Consider the following 12,839-nt stretch of genomic DNA (forward strand, 5'->3'; position numbering starts at 1 on the left):
TACAAAGGAGAACTACTCTCTAGTAACTAGAATCCCTGCAGCAACAGGTCTGATATAAGTTGCTTTGCTCAAGAGCTATAAAGCTGAAATTAGGAGACATGAGGGACAGAGAGAGGGAGACAAAATGTTTATGAAAAGGAAAAGGAAAATAAAACAAGTTCTGAACAGTTTCATATGTGGGCAGTATCTTCTAAACATTGTTCCATCTTATGTCATTGTAGAAACAAATTAATTGTCTTTGGTGTGTTTGTTAAAGCAGCTTGTTACCAGGCTTAAAGAATGTAAAACTAGGAATGTCCTAGTTTCTCTACATTATTAAAAAGATCTATAGAATATACAAAAGAAAAATGTATCGATCCCAGCACACACACAATGTCATAAAACTCCCAGATGAAAAACCAGAGTTTAATTTACACACGCATACCATCAACTAACTAGTTTTTTACTTTTAAGCAATGCAGATTTAAATTCTGACTGGAAATACAGGAAGCTTCTTTTTTCCAAATGAATACAAATCCCCTCCCTTCACTCACTCTTGTTGGCTTGCTGCTCCATATATGAAAAATGAGAAACGTAAGACACGAGATGCAATGCAGCGTCATGTACAGAATGTTGTTAGCCTGGCTTAACTTGGAAAATGCATTTGTTTCAAGACATCAGAGAAAATCTGTTTCTGATTCCAAACATTAGATATTTTCTGAGAACATTGCCAAGAAAAGAATCCAAGGAATGTCCTTACATGCACAGCACACGCGAGACAACTGGTGAGCAGGCCTGTGATCTTAAATTTTTTTCTTTAAAAAAAAAAATCTGCATTTCTAGCATGGAACTCTCCTCTAGGGAGCAACAAACATGCCCAGGATTTTTCATGGATAGTCTCCAACATAACCCTTTGCTATTATTAGTATGAAAGATTTCCCCCTCCAAATCTAAAGTTGTACACCAAGCAAAGATACAGTAAATACTTCACAACTGCAGGCAGGCAGGAGTGCACGCCCACTCTACAGCATTTCTGGCACTATTTTCCTTTTGCAAACAAACTAATGGAACCTAGGCGAAAGCTGCAGAAGTACAAGCTTGCTTTTCAGCCCCCCACAATGTACTGGGGCTGGTGGCTCACAGCCCTTCTTGAAATTAATTCTTAAATACTGAAGTTTATTTAGTTTATAGATGCGAATCTCTACAGTCCAAAGAACTGAGAGCAATAAAGCGGTATGGCTTTGGCCCTTCATCCCACATCCTGGCTTCAGTTTATCATCAGCAATAACAGTTCCATTGTTGTATCACAATACTTGAATAATCCCAGTGATTGGGCGTAGGAGTATCTCATTCTCCAAATGCAACATTAAGGAACAGAAAATTTTGTAACTAGTTTTCCGTGATGCATCAACCCAGATACTACTTAGAGCAGTGATTCTCAGTCATTCTAGATTCAAGATACCCCATTGGAAAATGCCAGCTCTTAGTTTTCACTAGTTTTTTTTTCACTACAAAAATATAACAGAGAAATTCTTCTGTTGCAAAGAGCTCAGAAAGACCCCACTAGGTCAGAATGTCTTTGACACTATGGATTCCTATTTGAAAACTTTGGGTTTATCTTGCAAATCAGGTGTAGGTGATTGCACACCTAACTGGGCTAATTTTGTAAAGAACCTTTAAAAGCCTCTCAAGGCACCCAAGGCTGCAGTGGTACCCTGGCTAAGAATGAGTCTTAGAGAAAATACATTGTGGCTCACTGGAGACAGCAGGGTGCATCTGCCCTGTCCCAGATGCATCCTTTGCTGAAGCAATTCCAAAGGAGCTGTAGATGGTTACTGAAAGCTTGGCCACAAAGATAAGTTCCCATGAGTTAGACTACCGTAAGTGTGGGGCACTTAATACAAAAGGGGTAAGTGGTCTCTCATATTTAACATAGATTTTACATTATAGATTAAGAAAATGAACAACAGCAGTTTCCGTTGGTTAGTCTACTGGACAAATTCCCATCCTAGCCTCCCTTGTGAATTATGGTGTGTAAACTACCACAAGTGACTGCTCTCCTGTGTACATTTCTTACTGTGCAGTAGCGTGACGGAGCTTAGTGCTATTACACAAGGTAAAAGCTGCCCTACACTTTCATGTACACAAGCAGTTACTGTAGTGTGACTGATATATTGTACATTCATACACAGTTGCACCTCACAGACTAATTCAGAAATATATCATATATTCACTTACCTTGGGGAAACCTCTTTGTCACTATACCCTCACCAAGAAGTTATATTCTTTTTCTTTTCACAATAAGGTGCCAGCTATGATGGTAAGGGCACCAAAATGGTAGCCCAAAAAAGACTAAATGACATTATAAAATAATCAGAACTCATGGTAAAGGTATTATCTTTTATTAGATCAACTCGATTTGGTCAGAAAAAATTCTTTAATTGCAAGCTTTCGGGCACAAGCGCTCTTCTTCAGGCATACGAGAAACGATTGTGCAAGTTCTCCTGGGTAGAAATGAAAGTTCATATTTCACAGGAGACTTGAAGGTGTGATAAAATCTCCTATTTGGAATCTTTTCTCCTATGCTTGAAGAAGGGTGCCCAAAAGCTTGCAAGTAAGCTATGCTTGTGCCCAAAAGCTTGCAATTAAAGACATTTTTTTTGCAAAAATCTAGTTGGTCTAATAAAAGATATCATTTCTACCAGGAGTTCTGATTCCTTTTACCTCTAGACCAATATGGCTACAACCTGGATACCTGACATTATAAAATAATGGCACACCCAAAGCCAAACAAGCCATTAAAGGTGTGCTAAAGTTTATGTAGAGGATTTCAGAACAAACTCAAACACCAAAGCATGCAATGATTCAAACCATATATAAACAATGACGACTGATTTATCTGAGCAAGAATGCTAATAGTTACCAGAGCCTGAAGACAACTCCTATTGCACAGCAGCATGGGAGTTGCTAGCCCTAGAAACATACAAATAAAAACACCCAGCTCTCCTAGTGCTTTCCAAACTGAACAAAACAAAACAAAACACAACAAAACAATACCCAAAAAGCAAACATGCTGCTCTGTTTCAGATACAGAAAAAAAACCCTCCACCCAGTCAAGCCTGGCTCCCTTCTATTTTATCCCGACAATGTCCGAAGCTCAAGCTTAATATGATGACTAAATACAAAACAAATTGAAACAACTGGAAAAAAGAGGAAAATACTAAAAAGGGGGGCGGGAAAGGACTGATGATTCACACGTTTAATGCCTTCCTTGAGCTCCCTGGTGATGTGGAACTTTGGTATCTCCAAGGTTATCCAATTATTAATTTCTATATAAATTTAAAACTAAGATAATGTATGCTTAATCTTTACTCCTTTCTTTTTACTTCTATTTCTCTGTTTGTGAATGATATAATTGCACTAAAATATCATACAGAACATGAGAGTTGCAAAGTTTAACAGCCATAAAACAGGAAACCTACTTTGTCATCACAATGACCAAGATCTACAGTTAAAATTCTAATGGTAATGATGTCCTAAGTTTAATCAAAGCACACTGTTAACAGTTCAACAAAGCTGTTTAGTACCACTCTGCAAAGTATGTCCCTAGCTAGGATCCAAAATCTTATCATTACCAATTCAAGAAAATAATGCTTATAAAAACTTTTCCTCTATGTGGAGACATTTCCTTTGCATTTGGTCTATATAAAAGGCTTCTAATATACAGGTTTACTTAAAAAAATACTTAATGTAAATATAAGCCTTATTGTAGACAGTAACATTTTCATAAATGCCAAAGTATGCCCATTCTCAAAAAGTGACATGAGTCAGAAACCCATGTCATTTGACAGACAATGGCCACCTTGATGGTGCCTGACATGAAAACAGAACTTAGGTGCTTTTGAAAATCTTACCCATACTTCAGATAGATTCTGCTTTAAGCAGTTACTAATAGATAGCATCAAAGTGATACTGTAACACTTTCAGAAGTAATAGCTCAGAACCACTGGTTTCATTTTTGCTCTATTTTATAATTCCAATGACCTGTCAAATTGTGTGCATGTCATGGATCAAAAACCCCAAGGTCTACAGTGGGCACATCTACATGAGATGCTTTAAGGCTCATTAGCCTAAATTTAAGGTGTATTAGGGTACATGTTTACATGCACATGCACTAAGCATGCTGTAAAAGTGGTGAATTTAGGCTATTTGCATCTAAATTTGACACCTGCAAATACAGGTATCAAATTCAGGCATGAATAGTTAAAGTGCATTAATGAACATGTAGACACGTTAAAGCGTGTTAATGCTGTGCGTGTGTGGACTGATTTGGGACTAACTTTGTGTGTGGATTGACTTGGGACTAAAGTTAATGCGCTTTAATGCCTGCACATGTAGACATCTGCCTAAACCCGCTTAATGAGTATTAAGCAAATGTGCATTAAATTTAAGCGTGCTTAAATACACATGTAGACATGCCTAGTTTTAAGAAAATGCACAAAACACAACATGCAAGTGTGCATGTGTGTGTAGGAATAGATGCAATACGTAATTTAAGATGCATAGCAAAAGTGTGCTCTGTAATTTTTTTCCCCCCAGGGATCTTTGGAGTCAGTGGCACTACTCAGGCTATGATTTTGGCATAAGGGCCATCTTTTTGTCCTAAGGTGTGTGCGTGTGCACATGTGCGTGTTTACAGTGTCCAGTGCAATGAGACCTGGATCCTGACTTAGGCCTCTGGAGTCTGTTCAACCAACAATACCAGCTATATGCTTTTACTAAATATCATTCATACAGCACTTTGAGATAACTGACAGACAGACGCCAGAGAAATATCAGAAGAAACGTTTTGTACAGCAAAAGAAAGTTTTGTACAGCAAAAGAAATGTAAAGTACAGCATTTCCCATTTACTGCTGCTTCTCCCAGATAGAAGTATCTCTTTGTTAGAGACCTAACCTTTCCAACAGCTCTTTGGTCAGTCAGCTTCCAGCAACTGCACTTCAGAAGTGTGACAGCAGCAGCTAGATAAGTTCTAGAGAAATACTGAGACCTGAAAGAAAAAACAAAACAAAACACCCCTTCCTACTCTCACTGATTTTGAGGATCATATTCTTACAAACCACACCTTTTCATTATTTTTTTCCAAGTCCATCTCCCTGTTTCTCACTCGTCCCCCGCTTCCCCCTCACACACACACACACACAATATTTGCATCACTATGACAAAAGTATTTCCCCTCTTTTCCCACTTGGCACTCATTACATGCCATTCAGTTTATGCAATAATTAAGCCAGTGTCCATGTTTCACATAATAAACCAGTCCACAAGTCTCTGTGATATCAGCAGTCCCCCCCTGAAATCTTCTTTACACTAACTACTCAGCTGTCCTTGACACACATAAAGCAAGCTTGCCCTATTATCCGACAGACATCCACATCCCAAGAAGAGAATTCCAAACGGGCAGCAGCGCTGTATCGGTTGCTGGTTCATAAGAACAAAAGGAACAGTGAATTTATACCACTCTCTCATTCCTGCACACCAGAATAAACTTCCATATACTTCAGAGTGTTTTGAAAGCAGTTACCATCCTAACACTAAAAACCCAAGCCTATCAAATAACACAGCCCAGCTCAGCTGACTAGAACCACTGCAATGACTTTGCCAGAGAAGCCCCCCTCACCTTTCAGACAAAACATTGTGAGGCAATTCCATGAAGAGGAGAAAAAGTGTTCTGCTTTCCAAGCGCGACACACAGTACTAGGTACAGCTGTTCTCCGATCTACCCCATTCAGCACACAGCCGGAGAAGCGTGGCAGTGGGCCAGCTCATGCTGTTACAGGAAGCTGCTACCCAATCCACTGATTTCTGAGCTGCGTGGCTGACACCTCCCTATCTCTAACTTCCCCACCCTCTTTCAAAAAGACCCTTAATAAAAAAAAAAATTAAATGGCTACTGTGCCTCCTTAGTCAACCCCACCACAGCACAGGCCGGAGTGTAATTGTTTTATCTCTTCTGTCAGCATTTTCCCCCTGCTGTGAATGCAGCTTATATCCATCAATTGGTTAGCATTAAAAAAATAAATCACTGTAATCCAACTTAACTGTTTGTTATGAATTACTAACTCTGCTCTTTGTGAACATTTTTTGTTCTGGAACATATGGCTTTTCTCTCTCACCCCTCCCCCAAAAGTGCTTTGTTTGTGTGCGTGGTATTTCAGATGAGCATATACAACACAGATACATATATCAGAAATCTCATAACTGTGCTGGAATGTCAGCTAGGGATGGCTTCAAAAACACTTATTTTACATGGGGGAAAAAAAAAGGTTAGCAATTAGGAAATCTCAAAAAAAAGCATCAAATGAAGTCGCAGCTTTTTAGTAGGGCTGTCCAACTTCTGAGCAGCTGGGGCCACATGGGCTGTGTAGACTAGGCAGACACCCTGGCATTGCCACCCTCCACTTTCACCGTGTAGGCTTCCCAGCGCACAGGCAGCATGGACTCCTCACCCCCTGCCGCATGGGCTCTTCCAGCGTGGAGGTTCCCTGGACTGCCCTACAGCTCAGACTGCATGGACTCCTCACCCCTGCCCCACCACTGACATACAGAAAGCAGAAGCTGGAGGAGGGAAGGGGAACCTAGGGACTCCAGCAGTAGCAGAAAGAGTGGCAGCTGGGAAGGGAGCCCATGACCCACAAGTTAATCCTGCACAGGCCTCATGTGGCTCACAGGCCACAAGTTGGACAGCCTTGCTTTACAGCAATCCTACATTGGGTCCAATCATGTAAGCCTTATTCCAGAAATCTACCCATTAACATGAGAACAAACGAGCTGCCATTTACCAGTGGTCAGACCATAGGTCTATCTTGCTCACTATCCCCAATATCCTGTCACACAGTGGCAGAGAGTACATGGGGCATAATGATACTTTGTTTTGTTTACAATTCCTATAATATTCCCTAACATAGTGTTTGCCTTTTTGATGGCTAATGAACACTGAGCTAATGTTTTTAGCAAACTGTTTACAACTCCCAGATCTCTTTCCCACATGGTAATAGCTAATGTAGAGACCATCATGGTATAGGTATAGTTTGGATTATTTTTGTCCAAGGGCATCACTTTACACTTATCTAACACTAAATTCATTCATCTGCTATTTAGTTGTCCATTCACTCCATAGGGGAAGATCTTTCTGTACAGTAGTTCCTCACTTTCCACCTTCATCTTTACCACTTGGCTAAATTGGTAAATGACACAAAATTATTCTCTCTCACTACTCACCCCGGTCCTACTGTACTGCATGGGAGTTCTTCCTGCATAAGGACCACAGGATTTGGCTCAGTTTCTTTCGGCCTTAACTGTACTTTTAAGGCACAACCCTGGGTTAAGGGAAGTACAAACTACTTAGTGGGAGTATATCCAGAGCTATTCCAGTTATGGGAGCACAGTGTTCCCACAGGATACCAATTCCTTTCCACGGACCAGTGGGTAGGAGTTAAACAATGGGTCTTGTCTTCAGATCACTTTTTGTCCCCTCAAGGAAATACTTCCTGTGATAAAGTACTGGAGGTGTTTTAGCACGTAAACAGGTTGCTTACATACATAGAGTACTCCTGTCTAAACTCAGACAGACCAACCCTTCTGGCTTAGGTACATATGGTCTTCAAAACCTTCTCCTGAAATGGTCTGAATCAGCAAATATTTTCTGCCAGCTGCAGCAGTTACTACCATGCACAGTCCCATGAGTGTTTAATATGTACATAACACTTAAGTCCCATGCCCCTGGCAAGACCAGGTCCTAAAAGACCTTGGTCCTTATATCACATGATTCTCTGGAAGAGTCAGGATGTCTGACTTCACTGTATAACTAGGAAATGGGATACCCTCCATATCCATTACTTGTGTGTAGGTCCAGCCTAATGTGAAATACACAAGAACATGCATGCCAAAATGTCTTAAAGAGCTCCTATCCAAAATATCAATGTAGAAAATGATGCAAACAGCTCAAAAACCAACATAGCACCATTAAGATGTTGAGTGCTGTCAGCTGTCACTGGTCAATGTTTGTCATCAGATACCCAAGCTATTTCAGTGGGTGGGTAACAGCTTCAGAATGAACAGAAGTTCCTGCAACAAAACAGTAGGGTAAATCTACAGAGGTTTCAGTCCATGATTAACAGACAGTTTAGCTTAGCTTAACCTGTATTTTCCTCCTACATGAAAGATACAGCTCAGTGAATGTCTGAATATACCTTATCTGAGAAGTTATATTAAGGAAAAGCATTCCTCTCTTTGCTTTCTGTTTTGAGTACTGTATTCACATCCCAGGCTATTTTGGTTCTTAAGGAGGATCTTCACTAGCAAACGAACTGTGCATACAAAACAATCAGCAACATATTTGGGTGGGGGAGGTGTTTAGCTGGGTTCCAGAGAGATCAGTTTTAGGTCTGGCCTTGTCAAATTTTAATTACCTGGAAGAGGAAATAAGCAGCACATTAATGACATTCATAGGGGATTCTATCAGAGAGCAGCTGCGAACGCCAGTGAGGACCAAAAAAAGAATACAAGTAGACCTTGGGAGATTAAAAAAACATGAGCAGGGAGAAAAAAAAGAAAAACAGAATAAGATTGAATTTAGAAAAAAATACAACTTTCTACATGGGGAGAGAAGGGGGAAGGGAAAGAAATAAGATGTACAGGGGAAAGGGAATCAGTAATGCTGACCAAGAAATTATGCATGACTTGGAAGTGTGACTTGGTTCCAAAACAAAGCAAATGTGTTTTTGATGCTGTGCCCACAAAGGCTATCCTGTCGCACAGATTTCAGAGGCTAAATACCCCACCACTCTTCAAAACTCTAACGGCCACCTGGAAAGCCAACTTCTCTGCATCGCCTTGTGAAATATCCACCAGCTACACTATACCGGATCCTTCTGCTGACTGCCATTGAAGGGAGTAGGGATGGAAAAGATGAGGACACATGGTAGGGTGACCACCTTTTTAAAACAAAGGCAGGGACATGCCCACTTCCCCTCAACCCCACTGGCAGCACAGCCAAAGCAGAGCTGAGTGAAGCGGGGCAGTGGCAGATGGAGGCTACCTGCTGTGGGCTCAGGGCTCCCAGGGGGATGGCAGTAGGACAGGAAGCCCCAAGTCTGCAGCAGGCAGCCAGCATTTGCCTCTGCCCCATACACAAATCTGAGGGGAACTTCCCAACCATACCCCCCTCCCCAGGGGTTGCACACAGCAGTGGGGAGCTGCCCCCCCCCGTGCCCCCTGGACAAGCTGCCCGTGGCTCTGTCCCACTCCCCACCCCAGCCTCAGGGCCCTATGCACAGCCCTGGCTGGGCAGCACCCCTACCCTATTCTCTCCCTCACCGGGGGGGGGGGGGGGGGGAGGCCTCATTCTCTCCCCCTCACACTCGCTCCCCTCCAACTGACTTATCTGCAAGGAGCTGCTCGCCACCCTACCCAGCTGTTTTACCGGCCATGTGCATGTGTATGGGTACATATGTGCATGTGGCATCCCCTGTGTCCAGCTCCCGGCAGCCCCAAGCAGCCCAGAAAGCTGCCAGCCTGCAAGGGGAAACCTGGATCCCTGAATGATGCTGCAAATCCAGGACAAATACTGTCCCAGAGTCATGCAGCCTAGGACTGGGACTTAATGATCCCATTCTGGGGCTGTCCCACCCAATAAGGGATAGGCAGTAACCCCAAGACATGGGAAAGTAGAAAACATTTCCAGTCCAGAAAACGATAGGTACTGGGAAAAGGGCAACTGCGAGGGAGAATGATGCTTCTAGAGGGTAGAGGTAGATGGAGACCCCCCGAAGTTAGAAGTTAGGCTGGAGCGAGTAACCGAAGTGGAGTCCCAACTGTCTTTTTCCTCATGGTCACTCCTCCCCTTTACCCTACATACATGATCTAAAGCAGTCAGTACTGCTTTAACCATCTCAGTCTGTATGTTAAAGGCTTTCTTCTCTCTGCTAGATCCACTGTTGCAATACAGCAAACCAAAGCAACAGAGAACAAGGAAGGAAAAGCAACCATAAGAACTCTTTATGGTGCAGCAGAAACAAATGGCAGGTTGGCAACTGAAAAACCCCTGTGGAGCTGCCCATTTTGCAGCCCCCGCAGTGTCTCAGTCTCTTATGAATTGGGTAAAATCACTATCACAGAAAGAAAGATAATAATCCTTTTTTTTTGCTTAGCTCACTGTAACCAGGTGATTATCAGGTTCCTTTCTGGGCACTTTGTTAACAGAAAGATAGTGAAAAGAATTCAGAAGAGAAAAGTGCAACACACTTACTAGAAGCACAAAAGGTTGATCCATTATGAGCAATTTGAAGTATTAAACACGCATAATTTGATTTAGGGAATTAAATTAAGAACTGAGCAAACAGGAAAAATCCTGGTCAAACAAGTATACTCTTTATTGGGATAATGAAAAAATACCTTCAGTAATGGGCAAACAGTTGCTAAATGAACAGTAGGAAATAATCTTGTATTGGCAGGAAGGTGGGTTACATCAGGAATGTCAAAGATGCAGCCTGTGGGCCAGATCCAGTTCATGGACTGGCCCTACAATCACTCATCTGGCCTGCAAGGCTGGATGTTTGATACCTCTGGGTTAGATATAAAATACCTCTTGTTCAATAATATGAATTTTAAAAATGTTCATGTGATCTCTCATAACTTGGTGCATGTTGGTCAGACTAAGAGCATCTTGAATGTGCCATTATGCCACTGCATTGGTGGATATGTAAATCCAAATAAGAAAAATATGTCTTTTCCTCACTTCACTGTATTCAAGCTTTCTCTCTGGCATGTTCAGAAATTGCCAATCTCTACAAAGTAGCATGTGATGAAACAGCAAACACAGATTACTTCCTTTTCAGCATGCTACCACTGCCTGGAAAACACTTCTACAAAAGCAGTCTCAGGGGATGAAACATATCCAGTGTGCAAGGCTGCCAAGTAGTTTGTGTGACACTTGTGCATTGCCAACACTGTCTGGCATTTTCTCAGCCCAGTTGGATCTTCTGAAAGAGTTGCAGTTCCTACGTCTGCCCGCTGCAAGCTATTGCATTCCTTAATCCCTGCTGAATACAGCACGGAGACTCCAAACTCAGGCAATGTGGCAGCAGATAGCTTTGATAAGGAGGGCTAAATGGGGGTCAGAGGCAGAGAGGAAGACCAGAATAAGATAGGAAGAAGGACCTGATAAGAGGGAAGACATGATGTGAAGAAGGAAGGACCAGTGGCTGGGTGCTTTACGTATCTAAAAGTTAAGCCTGGGGATGATCAGCCTACATCACTCTACAGTGAATGAAAAGAATTAGGGCTTGGGTGCTGCCATGGCCATGTCCACCATCAGGAAGCTCACTCCCACCCTCTCACAGGAGGGGGCTCCTTATATGCCAAATGCTGTAATTGTAAGGCAGGGCAGCTGTCTCAGATGGGTCCTGAACATGTGCTCAGAACCACTAGTGGGTTCTTTGCCCTACACATCGTGAAAGATGCTCAAACTCTGGTCTCAAGTGGCAACATTGCCTCATTTCCGGAACTTGGTGCTAGAGGGATGGGATACTGTGCTCCTCAGCAGCACTGCCAGACTCAGCAGGAGGTCAATATAGGCATGCCCTTAAGACCCAAAAATCATAACGGTTTCAATGCTAAGCACGCACATGCTAATCAAGCCAAGAGGAACAGATGAAAACCCACCACATCTTGCCCAGACTTCAAACCTGAGTAGGGCCTCCTAGAGAAACAGATTCGTAGCCTGAAACTCTCTCTTGAATTTCCTAGTCCCTTTGGGTATGGATCACAGGCTCACACTTCGCTTTTAAGTAGGGGATGCTGCATATCTTATTATTTGATAGTGTTATGGCGCTTACCCAGGAAGCGGGATGTTGGCACATCAAAATAAGTTTAACTAACATGAACACTCTTCACCCCTTCTGTTAAAGTTGTACTCATTACATTCATGTCTCAACTCAGAGGCATTCATAGATTCATAGATGTTGAGGTCCCTTCCGATCCTAATAGATCATCCAGTCCGACCCCCTGCATAGGCAGGAAGGAGTGCTGGGTCTAGATGACCCCAGCTAGATGCTTATCTAACCTCCTCTTGAAGACCCCCAGGGTAGGGGAGAGCACCACCTCTCTTGGGAGCCCGTTCCAGACTTTGGCCAAACGAACTGTGAAGAAGTTCCTCCTAATGTCCAATCTAAATCTGCTCTCTGCTAGCTTGTGGCCATTATTTCTTGTAACCCCCGGGGGCGCCTTGGTGAATAAATACTCACCAATTCCCTTCTGTGTCCCCGTGATGAACTTATAGGCAGCCACAAGGTCGCCTCTCAACCTTCTCTTGCGGAGGCTGAAAAGGTCCAGTTTCTCTAGTCTCTCCTCGTAAGGCTTGGTCTGCAGGCCCTTAACCATACGAGTGGCCCTTCTCTGGACCCTCTCCAGGTTATCCGCATCCCTCTTGAACTGTGGCGCCCAGAATTGCACGCAGTACTCCAACTGCGGCCTGACCAGCGCCCGATAGAGGGGAAGTATCACCTCCTTGGACCTATTCGTCATGCATCTGCTGATGCATGATAAAGTGCCATTGGCTTTTCTGATGGCTTCGTCACACTGCCGACTCATGTTCATCTTAGAGTCCACTAGGACTCCAAGATCCCTTTCCGCTTCTGTGCCACCCAGCAGGTCATTCCCTAGGCTGTAGGTGTGCTAGACATTTTTCCTCCCTAGGTGCAGCACTTTGCATTTCTCCTTGTTGAATTGCATTCTGTTGTTTTCTGCCCACTTGTCTAACCTGTCCAGGTCTGCCTGCAGCCGTTCCCTGCCCTCTGGC

The 12,839-nt window shown here is 42.9% G+C and overlaps 1 protein-coding gene across 8 annotated transcripts in view; it reads right to left on the minus strand.

Moving 5' to 3' along the window:
• NHSL1 (NHS like 1) overlaps positions 1–12,839 on the minus strand; it is a 290,566-nt gene that overhangs the window by 137,826 nt on the left and 139,901 nt on the right. The window contains exon 1 of one of the 8 annotated variants that reach the window (XM_019479594.2): positions 5,661–5,769. The exons of the other annotated variants lie outside the window; for them this stretch is intronic. Within the exon in view, the coding sequence (XP_019335139.1) occupies positions 5,661–5,676 (16 nt within the window). The 5' untranslated portion in view covers positions 5,677–5,769. Of the gene's footprint in view, positions 1–5,660; positions 5,770–12,839 lie in introns of those variants that run through there. 8 annotated transcript variants of the gene reach the window in all.

This window comes from Alligator mississippiensis, chromosome 1 (assembly GCF_030867095.1).
Source record: "Alligator mississippiensis isolate rAllMis1 chromosome 1, rAllMis1, whole genome shotgun sequence".
NCBI lineage: Eukaryota > Metazoa > Chordata > Crocodylia > Alligatoridae > Alligator > Alligator mississippiensis.